This window comes from Camelus dromedarius, chromosome 6, assembly GCF_036321535.1.
Source record: "Camelus dromedarius isolate mCamDro1 chromosome 6, mCamDro1.pat, whole genome shotgun sequence".
Taxonomy (NCBI): Eukaryota; Metazoa; Chordata; class Mammalia; order Artiodactyla; family Camelidae; genus Camelus; species Camelus dromedarius.
The window spans coordinates 44,519,049-44,536,383 of record NC_087441.1 but is presented as its reverse complement, the minus strand read 5'-3'; the positions used below and the strand labels follow the sequence as shown (position 1 = coordinate 44,536,383).

The window sequence follows — 17,335 nt, the reverse complement described above, 5'->3', positions numbered from 1 at the left end:
TGATATTGTTGTGCTCTACCCCTTGGGAAAAAGAGAAGTAAATATTAAATATGTTTTGGTCTAGATATTGAGCACGTATTGATTTAACATATTTTGTTTTGTCTGTGTGAATCTGAGAAAATTCTTACTGGTTAACAATTTCTGACCTAAAAAAAGTTTTGGTTCCTGATATGTTCCACTTTGCCTCCTCCTAAAGCAAGAGAAGGCAGCTGAGGCAATAGTAGTGAGGCCTCACTTTCCTGAGCAGGTATGAGAGTAAACAGGCCAACAGGGAAGTGTCAGCTGGCTGCTTCTGTCGTGGTCTAAGAGGACACTGGCCTGGCACACTTCATCAAGGATGAATATTCCAAAGGGGAAAAAGGCAGGATGTGAGTGTACCCTGCCTGGGGACCAGGGGTAGCAGAACAGGGCAACAGCAATCTGGCCGTTTCCTTCTTAGACTGCTGTAGCCAACCCACAGCTGATGTGTCCTTTTTCTCAATTCCAGTGTCTGTGCTCTGTCTCAGCTGGTCATGCAGGATGACTGCTGTTTCTCACTGAGGGACTACTTGGCATAAAAACTAATAAGCCCAATAGTTTTGAAATTAAGGCTACTTAATCATACTTTCTTCATAATATAGTGTCTGTTTCAGAATGGACTACATCCAAATTAGAATATATGTAATACTTACCCTATAAATCTAAATCTTTGTCAGTTAATTAAGGCATCAGGGATTGCTCACAAATGATCATGTTGGGAATATATTCAAGGATCCTTTACTAAGAACTGATGTGACACTGATACGTTTTCATATTCAAACAGAGGTATAGTAGGCAAAAGCTTAAGAAAGTGAAAATTAACATTACTAATTGTTTTCTTAACCTAATGTCCTCTGCAACAGGGGTTGGTGAGCTGTGGCCAGCAAGTCACATCTGGACCACTGCCTGTTTTTGTAAGACTTGAGAGCTAAGAATAATTTTTAGAGTTTTAAACAGTTGAAAAAAATCATGAGAAACATTATTTCATGTCATGTGAAGTTACATGCAAGTCAAATTTCAGTGTCCATAATAAATTTTTATTGGAAAACCACCGTTCATTTATATACTGTCTATAGCTGCTTTTGCACAAGGGCAGAGTTGAGTAGTGACTAAGAGCCTACGGCCCCGAAGGCGTAATAATTTTTTATGTAGACGACTTTACAGAAAAAAATTTGCCAAGATCTCTACAGTGTGGAGAAGAACATGTGCCTTCAGAAAAGGAGCTAAGAAAAACAAAAGACAAAAAAAAAAAAAAATCCCTTAAACTCATTAAACACAACCTGGGTCTTAAAACTGCTGATCCTATCAGCCTAGCTAACACAGTCCATAATTTCTACTTTTTTTGATGATCCATGTATCCTTTTCACAGACTGAACACTTGTTCTCTCCATTTTGATGTAAGCTTTATCTACTTCACAAATTAGTTACTATTTCCTGAGTTTATATAAATACAAACTTTAACTCTGTGAACTTAGACAGGCAAGAGGATAGGAATTTCTTAAGATTTCTTCTATTTGGGAACATTTTGTGTCAAGTATCCAGCTGGGTACTTTGGGAGATACGAACATGAATAAGGCATTTTCCTGGAATCTGGTAGGGTTTTGAAGGAGAGAAGCTTGGCACAATCTTACAGTCACATTGCTGTAGCAAACCCCAAAGACGTGCTGAATTCTACATTTCAACATTTCAAACATTTCTGCATTTTTCCAGCATTAGGGTTATAAGTGTGCTGCAGCATTACTGACCTGGCCAAATTCTTCCCGTTAAAGTGTTTTTCCTTAACTCTTTTAAGCACCTATTCGATTATAATGCGGTGGCTGCTATGGGAAATTTAAAGGAAAAAAACCCTCCCAAATGAATAGTTTTCAAAAACTACTTGAGGAGGGAGTTTGTAAAAAAAAAAAAAAATCAGCTAGTTATATGGCAACATTTTTTCCCAAGAAGTTGTAAAATCTATAATTTTAATTAAAAATTAATGTGGAATAAAATCTGTGGTAATGTAGAGGGAGGAATCACTTTTATTCCCACGAAGGTTTTTGTGCTTCCTTTGCTCGGAAAGCCCTTTAAAGGTAGCCCTTCTCGAAGGGGAAACTCCCGCCCGGACCGGCACTTGTTCCCGCTCGGATCCACCGAGAAGTAGCCCACCTCAGCCGGGACCGCCTCCCTGAACAGCTACTCCCGCTACCGGAAGGCGAAAAACCCGGAAGCGGGAAGGGCAGCCCGCATTTGTGGTTTCTTCACGGTTACCTCAGCGGCGCTCTTCGCAATCTGAAAGCTGGAACTTTTGAAGAGCCCCACTACCTTCACCTGCAGCGGCTGCTCGGGCGGCGACTGCGAGCTGCACGGGGCCGATTGCTGTGTGCTCGCCATGGCGGCGCGCGAAGACTCCTCCGACCACAAACAGTGCGCGTCGCCGGGGTAACCGCGCTGCCCCGCCCCCGCCGCCGTCAAGGAGGAGGGGCCGAGGGGCGGGCCGAGGGGCGAGGAGGGCGGCGAAGGCCCGGCTTTTCCTCAACTTTGAGCCTGTTGCTAGTGAGCCGGGAAAGAGGCGGGAAAGGACTCGCGGGCGACCGCCTCCAGTGACGAGTTTCGGGGAGAAGGTACAGGAGCCCGCGCCCCGCGTGCCTCCGCCCGTCTCGCCGCCCGCCCGGGCCCCCTCTGCGACCACCTGCCTGCCCAGGGTCCTCGGGCTCTTCCGTCGCCTCCCGTTAGCGCCCTATTTCGCCGCAAATCGCCTTTCCGGGTTGGCGCGCGGCCCGATTGGGGCCAGCCGGCCGGTTGCCGGGGTAACGCGGGAGTCTGTCCCCCGCAGCGCGGGCTTCGGGGCCGCGGCCCTCCTAGGAGCGGGAGGGCTGTGCGACCACTTTTGCGCCTTGCCCCGGGAGGAGTGCCGCCCGCCCCTGTCCCCACCGTTGCCGTCGCTGCGGAGGCCCAGCGTCCCCGAGCGTCCCCGCCATGAAGCCCAACTTCACCCTGCGACTGAGGGTCTTTAACCTCAACTGCTGGTGAGTGCGTCTGCTGACCCGGACCTGGGGCCGCCGTCCCGCTCGCTCCCACACAGCCAAAGGAAGAAGGCCTTGCTCACATCCGGGCCGCGGCTCCGCTCGGTCCTACAACCTCGGGGTTGCGGGGACCATCCGCACCTCCAGGGCGCACACCTGGCCCCAGCTCCGGTAGTACCTGGAGCGCAGGGCACCCCGAGCCGTCACCTCCCCTGGCCCTTCTTGTCCGCAGGGGCATTCCCTACTTGAGCAAGCACCGGGCTGACCGCGTGAAGCGCCTGGGAGACTTCCTGAACATGGAGAGCTTCGACCTAGCTCTACTGGAGGAGGTGGGCCGAGCGGAACCGGTGTGGAACCCTGGCTGGAGGTGGGGGGCGGCTGAGGAAGCGGGACGGGGCTTTCTCCCTGGCATCTTTAACCTGCTCCTTAAGGTGTGGAGTGAACAGGACTTCCAGGACCTGAGACAGAAGCTGTTGCCCACCTACCCAGCTGCACACTACTTCAGGAGGTGAGAAGCCGACTCACTTGGGAGCCTATTCTCAAATCTGGAGGCTGTTGGCCCTGCCAGCCTTTCCCTATGCTTCCTGTACCCTCTTCCTTCACCCAAGCGTCTTCTCTGCTGGGTGTGGGAGCAGAAGGCAGAATGAGGAAAATCTAGCTCCTCAGCTCATCTTAGCTTTATTATCAGGCCGTCATATCACCCCACCAAGGCCTTTTGCTTTGAGCTTTGTTCGGAGGCTGGTGCCTGCAACACAGAGAGAAAAAAGTAGCTGATAAGAGCTGGGAGACAAAGGAGGGGAAGGGGGCTGGGTATTTCTCTCCCTGCTTTTCTGGTTATTAATCAGGACTTGGCTTTCAGCGGCATCATTGGCAGTGGCCTCTGTGTCTTCTCCAAACACCCAATCCAGGAATTCACCCAGCATGTCTTCACCCTCAATGGCTACCCCTACATGGTGAGCCTGATCTCTGACCTCTTCCACCTCCCTTCCCCACCCCCCACTAACACATAGTAAAGGAGGTCCCCTTCCTTGGACTATAGGGGATGGACAGAAAGAGAATGGCAGTGCCCTGAGTTCCTCCCCTCTCTTGCCTGCAGATCCATCATGGTGACTGGTTCTGTGGGAAGGCTGTGGGGCTGCTGGTGCTCCATCTGAGCGGATTGGTGCTCAATGCCTATGTGACCCATGTGAGTGAAGCCAGCAGTGCTTAGGGCTGGGACAGGCAGGCTTGTCCTGGGAGGGAGAGGTAGGACTTCTCTGGCTGGGCTGCCTTGGGGTGAGGTGTCTCTGGGCAGGATCTCCTAAGGCCAGCAGTCCAGGTTCACACATTTTTTAAGAAGCACCATACCAAGTGACAGACACAAGCTTGTTTTGCCCCTGCCCCTGGGACTCTGTCTCACCTGCCATAATCTCATCTATCTTACTCAGCTCCATGCAGAGTACAATCGACAGAAGGATGTCTACCTAGCACATCGTGTGGCCCAAGCTTGGGAGCTGGCCCAGTTCATCCAGTGTGTGAGCCTGGGCTTGACAGGGGAAGTGGGATGGGGTCCAGGGACTGAGGAGTGGCAAGGGTCCCACTTTTAGGACAGAGCTGGTGGGAGAATTCTTGCCTCACTATCTTGGTCACTCCAGCCACACATCCAAGAAGGCCGACATGGTTCTGTTGTGTGGGGATCTCAACTTGCACCCGAAAGACCTGGGCTGTCGCCTCCTGAAGGAGTGGACGGGGCTATGTGATGCCTATCTTGAGACCCGGGACTTCAAGGTGAGGACCTGCTATCTATTTCCCCACCTACACCCCCAGCTTCTCTCCCTCCTCCTTTCCCCACATCCTAGCTCGAGCCAGCTATTCACCTAGGGCTCAGAAGAAGGCTGTACAATGGTACCTGAGAACTGCTACGTCAATCGGCGGGAGCTGGAGCAATTTCCCTTGGGCATCCGCATTGACTATGTGCTTTATAAGGTCAGACCTCTCCCCACAACATGTCTTCACCCACTGTGTCTCTTTGTCTTTCACCAGCCTGTGCTGATCCTTTTTCCAACTAGTCTAGTCTTATATCACTGATGGCTGGAGAATGGGACAGCCAGCAGCTGATTCTTTGGGAAGACACCCTCACAAAGAAGTTTCTCTCTGGCCCTTTTCCTAGGCAGTTTCTGGCCTATACATCTCCTGTAAGACTTTCAAAACTACCACAGGCCATGACCCTCACAGTGGCACCCCACTCTCCGATCATGAAGCCCTGATGGCTACTCTGTGTGTGAGACACAGCCCCCCCCAGCACACCTCCAGCCCTTCTCATGGTGAGTCGTCCCCATCCTTTTCCTTGGCCCTTCCCCACCACAAGGCAGCCTCTCCACTCTGACCATCTCCCCCACCCCACTGCCCTGTCTTGTTCTAGGACCAGCAGAGAGGTCAGCATTGATCAGTGTGCTAAGGGAGGCCTGGACAGAGCTGGACCAGGGCATGGCTCAAGCTCTCTGGTGGGCCACCATCACTGGCTACGTGATTGGTCTGGGTCTGCTGCTCCTGGCGTTGCTGTGTGCCCTGGCAGTTGGAGGAGGGATCAGGGAAGTTGTTATACTGCTCTGGACCCCTAGTGTAGGACTGGTGCTGGGGGCAGGTGCAGTCTACCTTTTCCACGTGCAGGAGGCCAAAGGCTTGTGTAGGGCCCGAGCTGAACTCCAGCATGTGCTAGGAAGGGCAAGGGAGGCCCAGGATCTGAGCCCAGAGTCCCAGCCAGCTCTGCAACCGGGACGGCAGGAGGGGGACAGAGCTGAGGAACAATAAAGCTTGACACTTTTGTGGCTCTGCCTTTTTCCTTTTAGAGGCAGTGACTGGGGCCAGCAGTCCGTGTGATTGTCACAGTGTAGACCTTCAGGCTCCTACACATCTTCCACCCTCCCTGCACACTCCCCCACCTCCCAGCTGCAGGCAGCCAAAAACGTTATGGCAGAGACGTTTTTATTATAAACAGTGAAGCCCTCTTCTAATCAGCCCAGATGAACAGAGTGGCACCATGCTTGGGTGAGGTGGTCTTCGTTGCACGGGATAAGACAGGCAGCCCACCCTCTTTTAGCCCTGGGCCCCTGACCCTGTGGCCAGCTCGCTGAGCCTGCGCTCCTCCCGGAAGCGGATGAGGGCATCTCGCTGGTTCACCACGTCCACCAGCTGCCTCAGAACCTGGTCCTCAGCCTGCCGATCAGCAGCTGTCTTCAGGATTTCTGCACGTAGGAGAGGAAGCTTAGAGAACAGAGAACTGGCAGGGAGGCAGGAGAGGCACAAGCTAATCCCGGCCTGTGTAACTTCTACAACACCAGCTGTTTCCCAGTCTGAATTTGGTTTATCAGCACTAATGGTTTTCTACCATTGTTTAGCAGCAGCACCATTTCAAAGGAAATCTTGCATAAAAGCCCAATTGTGCAGCTCTGACTACACTGAAGGTGCAGAGTAAGGGCATGGAGCCCCGTCCTCTGGCTTCCTCCAATTCAAGAGGCAGTTCGGCCTCAGAGGTACTCAGACTAGAGGACCATTGCCTGGGCAGTATCTGATATCATGAGGCTTATACCAGCCTCTCCCAACATCCCACCCACCTTCCCGGTTTATATAGGTTCGTAGTTTTTGGTCCAGCTGCCACTGTTTCTCCTCCAGGTTCAACTCCTGTACCCTGTGGAGGCAGAAAGAGAAAAGGCACAGGTGTCCGGGGTGCCCAAGGACCTGGCTGGGGCCTGGCTTATAGGCCACTGTCACCCACTCCCCAACCTAGACACGCCTTACGTGATCATGAGCTCGGCCTCCTCAGCCACCAGGCTGTTTTTCTCCTGAACGAGCTGCAGCAGCTGTTCTAGCCATAGCGCCTTTTGCTTTTTGGGGGAACCTGATAAGGAAAAAGGGGGGCCAGTCAGGAGGCCTCCAGCCAGGGTCACAGGAGTCATGGGCATGCAGAGTGGAGCCTGCCGTGGGCTAGAGCCGGGTGGAGTAGGGGGTTGCTGGGGGCATTAAACAGTGCTCAGAGGCAGAGGTGTCCCAGCTCATCGCTCCCCTGTCTTCACTCACTGCTCTGGCTCCTCAAGGCCAGCTCCAGCTTCGTGCCCTTGGCCTCCAGCTCCCTCAGAGCCACCTCAATCTCATTTAGTCGCCGCTGGATGGCCTGAGGAGTACAGGACAGGAGACCCAGAAGTCTGTGGATTGCTCAAGAACAGAGCCTGGGAGGAGCTCTGATGCCCAGTCTCAGAACTCTGACCCCATCAGAACTTCAGGAACCCCTAGGCCCCACCTGAGCCTTGCAGAACCGCTTCATCTCCTCCTCCTTAGCACGGCGCAGCAGAGTCCGACGCCACGTTGGGTAATTGTTCATGGTGCCTGAGTTCTTGGCCAAGTTCCACAGGACCTGTGGAAGGGTCAGGCCAGTCAGCGGTGGATAGGGGCTGGGGAAGCTCCATTTGGAAGGGACCAGAAAGACCCTGGACAGGAAGTGGGGTAAGTTCTGATAGAAAAAATGGAAGCTTAGAGACATGAAGGAGTCAAAACTGGGTGAGAAGACATTAGGAGACATTTGGGCTTGGAGGAGGGAGCATGCTGTGGCAGGGCAGAGGGTGGGGGGGGTGTATTTAGTGGATGCGTGCTGGCTTGGGCAGAATAGGTGGCCAGGTTCCTGCCACTTAACCTGTTGTGTGGTGTCTGGATCCAAAGGCATATCTTCCTCTTCCTCTGCTTCCTCTTCACTGGAGGAGGGACTCTCTTCCTCATTCTCCATGGCTGCCAGAACTGAGCAGAGAAGTAGACGTGGCCTGGGATCCCCACGACCTCCCTTTCCATTCCCCAGCATCCCCTTCCAAGAATCCTAATACCACCAGCCCCATCCCCACCCTGGGGCAGCAGTTACCTTGCGATCTCTGGGCTGGTACTCCCCAGCCCACAAAGCTGCCCTCCAGGGCCTGGTGGGCCAATGCAGAGCAGCTTCGGGGGGGCTTGGGTGGAGGCTCCATTTCTGGGTCAGGGGTAAGATGAAGGGAGGATAACTGCTGGCGTTCCGGGCTAGAAAGGCGGATCAGGCGACGGGTGGGCTGGCTGAGGCCTAGGGCAGGACTGGTCCCCTCCTGGGGGGCCATAGGAGTCGAGGGGCCTAATGGCATGTTACTCTCATCTGGTGTGGGAAGGTCCTAGAAAAGTCACCGTTATCTTTTGGTCAGGAACCTGCTCAGTGTGGGTTGAGGCTGCCCCTTTACACAGATGTGGGCCCTGGCATTCATTCCTGTATGCCATTTCCTGAACAGTGGGATACATCAATAAGTGAAACAGGACAAAAATCCCTGCCATCGTGGAACTTACGCTCTAGTAGAGAGCGTTCGGTTACCCCTGGCAAAGTCAGCTGGGCTTGGAGAGCCCTTCCCTCTTCCCCACCCCTCACACACACTTTCACAGCTTTTACCTGACTCTCGGGGCCTGTGTCACTGCCATCCTCTTTGTGGCCTGGTTGGGGTAGGTGCTGGAGGCAGTAGAAATGTTCTGGGAAGGTCAGAGACGGGAGGAGGCATCAGATGTAGGCAGCCCAGTGCCAAGCTGCTCAATTATCAGGGAAAGTGGGGCTGAAAGGACTGCATTTGCAGGTAAATTTTGACTACCCTCTCCATTCCTTACAACCCCATGTTTGGCGCTTTGGAGGGGACAGAGAAGACCCTGAGCTCAGGGGAAGAAAGTGTCATCTTTAGCCTGTTTCTACCTCATGTCCAGCACCCCACTTCCCCTCCATCTTCAAGCTCCTGCCCCCCAGGCAGAGCCAGACCCAAAGTCCCTCTGGAGGCCTCCCAGTCTCACTTACCATCTTCTGGGTGCTGCCCATAGCCACCTGGCCACAATGTGGCCTCACAGATATGGCAGCGGAAGCAGCTCCGATGGAAGAAACGGCCATCGGCACAGAGGCGCTCCAGGATATAGAGGTGTTCCCCACAGAGCGCACACAGGTCCTCGGCACCGGCCTGCAATGGCCCCCAGATTGCAGGTCAGCTGCAGTCAAGGCTGGCTGCAAATTCCTCCCTTCCTCTGAAACACCCCTCCCTGCCCTTATAGGCCTGTCTGCAGACAGAGCCCCTGTTCTCACCTCCTGGTGTTCAGATGGGGGTGTCACGGGCTCTGGGACAGGTGGCTCCTCAGTACTTGGGGTCTCAGCCTCTACCTAAAAAGGTAAGTGCTCAGGCCCAGAGGTAGAGGGGCAGGCTCAGCTGGGGAGTGTATGGGTGCAGATGAATAGAAAGAACTGGAAGGAAGGGGAGCAAGACCAGGAAGGGAGATTGGATGGGGGGTTACAGAACCTGGGGGGGGACAGGACATGGGAAGGGACTGTCCAGCCCCTGTGAGCATTTACCTCCAGGCGAGGCTTCTTACCACCAGCATCCTTCCCGTTTTCCTGCAACAAGTCCTACATTCTGAGCCTGGGGGTCTGAGCCCCCAGTCCTCCACTTCCCTCATTCTCTTCCTTCCCATCACCCCAGAAATCCCCACAGGGAACCCACTGTCCAGCCCAACCCCACTCAAACTCTCCACCTGGGCCCGGGTCCGTTGCAGGGTCCTCTGCAGTTTGCCAAGGAGGAGTACAGCACCGGCGATGCCTGGGGAGCCTGGGCTGACGGGGCCTGCAGGGAGTCAGGGTAGACGGTGGGCCCAGAGAGGAAAGATACCTCTCACAGGCTGTCTGTTAGAGGGTGCTCTCTCCTTTCTCTCTCTCTCTCTGTCTCTTAACACACACACACATATCACCACATCTCCTCACCCCATCTCTGTCCCACCCACCTACCCTCCAGGTCACCTGGGTTGTGGGGTGTGTTCTTGAAGGCACTGTGGAAGTGGCTGAGGTAGGCAATGAGGCCCAGTGGGTCACTCCCTGCCACCACTGCTTGTGCAGACAGCACCGGCGTGATGCCCAGCTCGTGCTCCGCCATCCTCAGCGCCCAAGAAGTTGCTTCCAGAGCCCCCACTCCCTGCAGCTCTGAGGGTTCCCTGTTGAGGGTTGGGGAGAAAAGCCAATGGGAGAATAGAACTTGACCCCATGGGAGGAGAGGGACAGTAGGAGGGAGGAGAGGGCATAAAGGGTATTTATTCTCTGTGCTACCCCCACGTGCTCCCAAAGACAAAGGCTGGCCTTGGGGGCCTCTACCACTCACAAAGCTTTCCCTATTGAACGCATGTGATTCTCCTGGGCAGGCAGAGTCAGGAATACCATCTCTAGGGAGGTGAAGTGACTAGGGCAGGATTATTAGCAAGAGGTGGCACTGGGACTCAGCTGGGTGTGCTAACACCTACACAGGGATCCCCCACCATTCCACCCTGCCTGGAGGCAGGGCAGGGGCATGAAAGAGAGGTATGGTCTGCCAGGGACCCCCAAGCCCAATTCCTGACTCACAGTAGGCTGGGCCGCAGTCGGTGCACCAGGGCACACAGAGCCAGCCCGTCAGCCCAGGAGGAAGACAGGTCGGTGACATGGACACCTGGGTACCCAGCTGTCTGCTCCTGGCACCAGCGTAGCAGCTCCTCCTGGGTGCCCGCTGACCCTAGGAGAGGAGGTTATGCTGTGCCCAAGGCCCCCTGGCTCTCAGAGCCCAGTTGCTGAGTGTGGGGTCTGTATAGGAGTGGGAGGCAGGGAACGCACCCCTACGGGGGCCGCAGCCTAACACTCAGTGTCAGTAGCACCTCTTTCATCCCAATTTTTTCATTTGAAAAAAATACTTTTTTGGAATAAAGTAGGGGGATGAATGGAGTGAAATCATCGCTAGCCCCATAGAGGCAGCAGGCTATGAACTGAGGGGCAGAGGCTAAAAAGGAGAGGCAGGTTTAGGGTCTGCAAGGCGGGAAGGGGCAGGATGGCTGAGAATAGTGCAGCATGGCTGCCATCCAGCTGCTTGGTGACAGCAGTGGTTTAAATGCTGAAATACTTCCACACAGGTTGGCAGACAGCTGCCCCTGCGCTCTCCAGGACACCCTCAACCTCCCCACTATCCACCAGTGCTCCAGACTCTGCTCCCTGCTGGCGGGGTGGCCACAGCTATTCTGATGCTCGGTGCTTGTGCCTCACTGCTTGGTAAATATTTTGGACATGGCCCTGGATGGAGGCCTGCTCACCGGTGGCCGGCTCTCCTGAGTCTGTCTTGTCACTGATCCTCCGAACCGGCTCCTTGGCCTCCACGTTATACAGGTCTCGTACCTAAGGCAGCCCCTTTCAGGCCTTGAGGCAGGCTGACCACACACCCTTCTCAGCCCATGGAAGAGGGGCTGCCTGGGTGGGACTCACCCCGAAAGGCAGTGACTGGGCCAGCCAGGAGGGAAGACCTGACCTGGCGGGGGCTGACCTGGCAAGTCTGGGGAACCATGGGTTCTGACCTGATTGGGGGTCACGGCCCGGAGGTTCAGGTTGGGGTAGCGGGTGGTTGGGTCCAGCCCATACTGGGCCACATTGTGGTGCATATTTTCTGGGGAGGTCTGTGACAGGAGCTGGTACAGGCTCTCTCTGGAGGGGGAGGGGGAGGGACAGGGGCACAGGTGGGAGGGCACTGTCAGCACCCACCCCTCAAGAATTGCCAGGCCTTTCTTTTGCCTATGCCCCCATCTACTCACCCAGCACCCCTGATCCTATTCCTGACTCTTATCCTATATCCAGCCCTGCCCTACCCCCCAACTCAGGCCTCACCGCTCTGCCAACACCTCTAGCGGCCCAACGCCCTCTGCCCACCGCTTCACCATCCAGGCAGCATCAAAGGCGGCCAAGAAGCCCCGGGCCACTCCAGTGCCCAGCGGCCAGAAGGGCTGCGGGGTCAGAAGGACAGGAAAACAGCTCAGTGCGAGTCCAACAGGAGTACCCAAGCCCAGATGCCCAAGGGCCAAAGCAGAGGGGCCCTCACCCCACCAAGCCGCCCTCAGCTCCTCCTTACAATAAGCAAACCTTTTTTCACCCCTTCCTTCCCAAGAGGCCACTTCCTCCTTCAACCACAGAACCCCTGTGCTTCCTTACAAGGAGTCCAGAGAGCCCCTCTCCCTCCCCAGTCAGCGACATTGACCCCTCACCTCCACCAGGCAGTCCCCGACCAGCCCCAGCAGCAGGCGGGCGCCGTGCTTCTCCTGCACCCGAGCGGAGCTCTCTGCCCGCATCATGCTTGTGAAGTCAAAGGCAGAGACATCAGGCCGCCCGTGGGCGTCTTGGGCAAACTCCAGCTTCCCAAGCTTGCCGTGGGTGGCAAAGTTGGCAGCTGCTCGAGCAAAGCGCTGCAAAGCCTCGGGCACCACATTGGCGCTGCCAAGCAGCCGGTCGGTATCCGGCCAGTCCTACATGGCCAACAGATCAGAACCAACAGGGTAAACTGGGCCATCCTGTCCCCTTAGGGTAGAAGGTGCATATCCTGAGGCCCCAGGAAGGGGCTTCCCCAGATGACACAGCAGTTGAAGGCTGAACAAGGACTAAAATTTCAACTTCAACGTCCTCCCATGCTCAAGCCCTTCCCTCAACACTCACCCTGTGCTGGGGTCTCAGGCCCCACCCTGCCTCCAAGGCCCAGTCTCATTACTGTTACCGTATACTCATTCGGACAAATCACTGAGCTTCTCAGAGATTTAGAAATAAGATACCTAACTTCTCAAGGTACTCGTGAGAATTAGGTGAGAAAATGCAAATAAATCTCTCAGCACAGTACCTGCACACGAGGTGTTCAACTAGTTCATTCAGCAAATAGTTTACTTATATACACTTACTATATACCAGGCACCACTCTGGGTACTGGGAATCATCAGCAAGAGAAACAAAGAGACAAAACCCCTGCCCTCATGCAGCTTACATCTATAGTCTTGTGGCTGGTATATGGTGTTTAGCCCAGAATATGAGCCAGGTTGCTATGCAAGTCCCAGGAGAGAGAGGATGGGTTCCCTCTGCATCAAGGGGGAGACTGTGCCCAGGCCTGGCCTCTGTCTCCTGGGGCCCACCACCCTGCCCCTCTCTGCCTGGGCCCAGGCCCCACCTGACGCAGCACCCCCAGCCGCAACAGGCACTGCTTCTTGGCTGTCATCACAAAGTAGTGGGTATCATCCTTGTAGTACACAATGTTCTCCAGATCAATGCCTGTGGGGACAGGGCAGGGTTCAGGGGTTGTGTCTCCTCCTCATTATGTGTCACCTCTCCACATACCCCAGCCATGCTTGACCTCCGAGAGATGGGATCACAGCTTAGCCTGCATTGGCTGCCCACCGCCACAGGAGCCCATGAGTTCTAGTGACACAATGGCCTATCTGTCCCAGGCCCAGGGGGCCTAAAGATGTGGAGCAAAGAGAGAAACTTGGGTGGGGTGGCAGCTGGGAGACCTGTACCATGTGGTCACAGGCTTGCAGAAGACAGCCTGGCTTCTCCAACTGGGGTGTGCACACTCCAGGGGACATGACAGTGTGAACCCAAACTAAACATAGGGCGTCTTCTGGAAGTCCCACTTTCATTTGGAATTTACATCATTTCTATAGTAAAGCATATATAAAGAAGCACAGAGCAAATCCCATGCATTTTTGTAAGAGATTTCTAAGACTTGTCCTACTAGGTGGTCAGCTGGGGCTGTACCTGCTGAGTCTCCAGGGGCACGGGTTCTTTGCTGCCAAGACCGCAAAGATGGAAAAGTATGAGATTCCTTGAACTATGGACAGATCTGAGAGGGAGAGGCGGGAGGCAGGCCAAAGTCTGGCATGGGGAGGAGAAACCCTGTGGGCAGGGCCCTGACCTGTGGCTTTGAGCAGGCTCTGGAAGAAGCTCTGGTTATAGATCCTGGCCACGCCGCTGATTTCAGGCACCTGCGTCTCTTCCACGGTGCGCCCATTTACAAAGTTGGCTGTGATGCCAATGGCCAGTTTGCCACGCATTTCTCGCACTGTGAAGCCTAGAGATGGGGACAGGTGGGGAGTGGCAAAAGGACAGCCCAAAAAAGCCCAAGAGGAAACCAAGATGCTGGCTCCTTCAAGGGAAGAGATCACTCACCTTCAGGGACGAATTTACCTCCAGCAGCAGAGATGAGGACATCAAATTCATAGTTGGTCAGTTGGGCTGGGGGGTTGGGCTGGAGCTGGGCACGCCAGCCACTCCCTGGGGCAGAGGGTGTGAGTGGTGCAAAAGCGTGGAAATCTGAAGGGGCCCCCATATTCCCAGGACAAGCCAGTGAAATAATTAAACATGTAAAGGGCTTTATGGTTTAGAAAGGGATGACACATTGTCTATCAAATTATACCTTCACAACAGCCATGGGAAGTGGGGAAGGAAAGAAATACTTCACATTTTACAGATGCTCAAAATGCAGCTCAGTAGGGATTTACACAAGGCCACACTATTAGAAAGGGAGACAGCTCATTCCCAACCCCTCCCTTTTTCTTCCACAAGGCCAAGATGTCCTTGGCAGAGCCAGATGTCAGGCTCAGAGAAGTACTCACCTTTTTTGGGAGGGGGCTGGAGGCCGGTGAAAGTGACACCCCAGTGGATTTCCACCCCCAGCAATAATGTCACTTTCAACAAAAGCAGCTGAAGTTGCCGGATGCCTGGAAGGGAGAAGACATTAGGAACAGAATGCTGGGACCCCACAGCCTCCCCAAGCACTGGTATGCCCCTGTCAGAGCAGGAGAAGGTCTTAGGGATCACTCAGTCCAACTGCCCATTTTACAGGTGAGGGACCTGAGTCCTGAAAGCTACCTGGCTGAAGTGAATGTCGTCCACTCTGCCCCTTGGCTGGCCCAGCAGCGCCCTCACTGGCCTGTCTCTAAGCCCAGGCTCACCCGCCCCTCCAGGCTACCACACGGTGCTCACTGATGTGGTCCAGGGAGCCTGTGCAAAAGCGCCCATAGAACTTCTTGGCGCCAAGTCCCCGAAGGTCATGAATGGTGAAGGGCCAGAGGTGGAGCACGTTGTGGCGAGAGAACTTGGTGCGCTTCTCCACCACCACCACGTGGGCCCCGAGCATCGCCAGCTCCACGGCAGCCCGCAGCCCGCAAGGTCCCGCACCCACCACTAGGCACTGCGAACACACAAGGCAATATGGGCACGGCGTCAGGCCTCCCTCCCCTGACTTACCCCACTCTCCAAGCTCCATCCCAGGCACTGTGTACCCACCTTGGTGCTGGTGCAGGCCCGGCCCTGCTGGTACACAGGCTGGCTGGCTCGCTTGTCCAGCTTGGCCCACAGTGACTTGGCGCTCCAGTAGTTGAGCTGGGCCTTGATCTTGTGGTACTGGGGCAGCCCCCCTCCCGGCTCCAGCCCCAAGGCCCCGCACAGCCCCTGGAAGCTGCTTAGCACATCCTGGCACAGTTGGGCCTGCAGGAAGCTCTCAAAGTGGGCATGCGCAGGGTTGGTGGCGGTGGGTGCGGCCATGGAGACCCTGGGGGCTCCCAGAGAGGGGAGCAGCTGGGCAGAGGCACGTGGCTGCTGAAGAAAAGGAAGGAAGAGAAGGGAGGAGGCTGGAGAAAGGAGGAAGGGAAAAGGAAGGGGAGGAGAAGAAAGCAGTCTGGTATTCCCAGAGAGCTCCAGATCCATCCCTGATTGGCTCTGCTCCTCTCAGCCAGCTGCTCCAGAGACAGCTGCTAACCCCTCCACTCCAAGTGAAATTTGCCAAATTTGGAAATGAAAAATCAGCAGTCCTGGGCACAAAGGGCACACGGGAAGCCAGGGAGCCTCCAGCTCAGCCTTCCTGTCCAGGGAGCTCCAAGCCCTATTCCATCTCTGAGGCCCAAGGGACAGGCATTCTTACTCTGCCTTCTTGAGGCCCTGGAAACAGGGCATGGGGAATTTCTCAAACGCGGAGAGGGCAAAGTGCCCAGGAGGAAAGCTTTCCTTGCAGTGCAGACAAGGACAGATCTACCAGCAACCCCAGTAGCTGGGCACACATGCTGTTCCATCTCACCCCACGCCTCCTTGTGCCGTGTGCCCCTTGATGGACTCAGTGCCACGCTGGCCATGGGGTGTGTTATGCCAGGGGCAAAGTTTTCCTCTTTTGCACTCGTGATTACCTCCTGAGAGAGGGGTTGACCATTTCTAACTCGGTGGATTCCACTTCCCACCACCAAAACTACCTTAACAAACAGCCTGAGGATGTTGCATCTGACTGAGTGACACACAGTTGGGTCTATTTCTGACTCACTGCGGTCAAAATACTTCCCCTGTGACTTGTCACTGCTCCAGCGGGCGTTGAGGAGTTGAGGGGCGACAAGGCAGCACGATTCGCTCCTCCCAGCTTTCTCCCACCCCCATCGACCCCCCCGCCCCATCCCCTGCATGATCTCCCAGGAATTTCCCGAGACAAGGCCTCCCTTTGTGCCCTCCTCCCTCGTTCGGGCCCCCACGCAACTTGAAGGGTATGGGAGAGGGCCTTCTCACGCTGGGACCGGGAGGAATCAGAGGGTATGGCGGATGCGGTTGCCCACGGGGGAGTTAGGAAAGGTGGGTGGAGTTGATGGGGGGAAGCCAATGGACTGATCCCCTTGAGCCCCCTCGACCGCCCACCGGTCCCAGCCTGAGCCCAGCGGGTCAGGCCGAGGCAGAAGGAGATTAAAATCGCCGCCACAGGTCACCTGTGGTAAGGAAAGGCAAAGGTCTCTCTTGAGCAGTGGAGAGGGGGTGGTGGTGGAAGGAGGAAGCCCTCAGAGAAGTGAGTAGAGTGGGAAACGCCAGGACAAAGGGGTGGAGCTGTCTGGAAAGATGGAGAGGGAGCTTGACTACTGGAGGCGGGGGTCGGGAGGTACTCACACTCTGGACCATAAAGCCTGCAGAGGTGCTGAGCTGGGCTGAGCAGGACTGAGCAGGTCGTAACTGCGGAGAGACGGGCCGGACCCGCCAGGCAGGATTCCCAAGCGCCCGGAGCCACCTTTCCCCGAAAGCGCACCCCTACTCCCACCCCGGGCCCCCGCCGGCAAGGGGCGCACAGCTCCCGCAGCTGGACAACTTACCCGGGGGGCTCCGGAGCCCGGAAGGGCCGCTTCCTGCCAGGCGGGCGTCCCCGCCTGGGCGGGTTGTGGGGCGGGGGAAAGGAGGTGGAGGAGGCGCGGACCAAAAGCCGGCGTTGCAGGGCTGCGCGCCGGGTGCGCCGTGTCCGGCTGGGTGTGGGCTTCCGTGAAGGACGCGCGGCCTGCAGAGGATTTATTCGCGCCTCATTAGCATCTCATTACACCTCAATCCCCGGCTCGGGATAGCCTGGGGCCCGCCCATGGGCGTGGCGCTGCAGACGCCGCGTTCCGCTTGGGGGCCCGGAGACCCGGGCCCCGCCAGGCTGGGGTCTATAACCCAGGAGTCGGAGGCGCCCAGAGCCCGAGAGCGCGCC

General features: G+C 55.6%; 3 protein-coding genes across 14 annotated transcripts in view; 1 reads left to right on the top strand and 2 right to left on the bottom strand.

Moving 5' to 3' along the window:
- The window catches only part of PPIL6 (peptidylprolyl isomerase like 6), a 32,674-nt gene extending 30,226 nt beyond the window's left edge, over positions 1–2,448 (bottom strand). For 2 of the 4 annotated variants that reach the window (XM_064486795.1, XM_064486796.1), the window contains exon 1: positions 2,266–2,447. In XM_064486795.1, the coding sequence (XP_064342865.1) occupies positions 2,266–2,388 (123 nt within the window). In that variant the 5' untranslated portion in view covers positions 2,389–2,447. Of the gene's footprint in view, positions 1–2,265 lie in introns of all 4 variants that reach the window. The other 2 variants (XM_031456146.2, XM_010989600.3) reach the window with 2 other exon arrangements.
- Positions 2,449–2,451: 3 nt separating this feature from the next.
- SMPD2 (sphingomyelin phosphodiesterase 2) lies at positions 2,452–5,827 on the top strand. Of its 3 annotated transcripts, XM_031456143.2 has the most exons (11): positions 2,452–2,618; positions 2,831–3,023; positions 3,253–3,349; positions 3,452–3,528; positions 3,880–3,973; positions 4,117–4,206; positions 4,448–4,530; positions 4,655–4,787; positions 4,881–4,985; positions 5,170–5,323; positions 5,422–5,827. In XM_031456143.2, exons 2-11 carry the CDS (start codon positions 2,974–2,976, stop codon positions 5,808–5,810), a joined length of 1,272 nt encoding a protein of 423 aa, XP_031312003.1. In that variant the 5' UTR covers positions 2,452–2,618; positions 2,831–2,973; the 3' UTR covers positions 5,811–5,827. The 3 variants fall into 3 exon arrangements, with proteins under 3 accessions (XP_031312003.1, XP_031312005.1, XP_031312004.1); XM_031456145.2 differs by lacking the exon at positions 2,831–3,023; XM_031456144.2 differs by lacking the exon at positions 4,881–4,985 and having other exon boundaries at positions 2,452–3,023.
- A 140-nt stretch (positions 5,828–5,967) lies between these two features.
- Positions 5,968–17,158, bottom strand: MICAL1 (microtubule associated monooxygenase, calponin and LIM domain containing 1). Of its 7 annotated transcripts, none has more exons than XM_031456139.2 (26): positions 16,965–17,158; positions 16,765–16,827; positions 15,136–15,479; positions 14,833–15,040; positions 14,463–14,567; positions 14,017–14,121; positions 13,763–13,918; positions 13,019–13,119; positions 12,075–12,332; positions 11,701–11,816; positions 11,394–11,520; positions 11,136–11,217; positions 10,420–10,567; positions 9,826–10,016; positions 9,564–9,652; positions 9,385–9,426; positions 9,121–9,195; positions 8,842–8,998; positions 8,452–8,528; positions 7,906–8,182; positions 7,687–7,787; positions 7,297–7,410; positions 7,077–7,170; positions 6,798–6,897; positions 6,614–6,687; positions 5,968–6,244 (listed from the first exon to the last, which is right to left on the bottom strand). In XM_031456139.2, exons 3-26 carry the CDS (start codon positions 15,391–15,393, stop codon positions 6,096–6,098), a joined length of 3,204 nt encoding a protein of 1,067 aa, XP_031311999.1. In that variant the 5' UTR covers positions 15,394–15,479; positions 16,765–16,827; positions 16,965–17,158; the 3' UTR covers positions 5,968–6,095. The 7 variants fall into 7 exon arrangements, with proteins under 7 accessions (XP_031311999.1, XP_010987898.2, XP_031311998.1 ...); XM_010989596.3 differs by having other exon boundaries at positions 15,136–15,447; XM_031456138.2 differs by having other exon boundaries at positions 15,136–15,444.
- Positions 17,159–17,335: the final 177 nt, after the last annotated feature.

Coding starts and splice junctions, on each gene's coding strand:
- SMPD2 (XM_031456143.2), top strand. CDS start 2,974: ATGAAGCCCAACTTCACCCTGCGACTGAGGGTCTTTAACCTCAACTGC. Junction 3,974..4,116: donor TCAATGGCTACCCCTACATG/GTGAGCCTGATC, acceptor TCTTGCCTGCAG/ATCCATCATGGTGACTGGTT. Junction 4,788..4,880: donor TTGAGACCCGGGACTTCAAG/GTGAGGACCTGC, acceptor CTATTCACCTAG/GGCTCAGAAGAAGGCTGTAC.
- MICAL1 (XM_031456137.2), bottom strand. CDS start 15,555: ATGGATCTGGAGCTCTCTGGGAATACCAGACTGCTTTCTTCTCCTCCC. Junction 13,120..13,762: donor GAGCCTGCTCAAAGCCACAG/GTCAGGGCCCTG, acceptor CTGTCCCCACAG/GCATTGATCTGGAGAACATT. Junction 9,427..9,563: donor TGCAACGGACCCGGGCCCAG/GTGGAGAGTTTG, acceptor GACTTGTTGCAG/GAAAACGGGAAGGATGCTGG.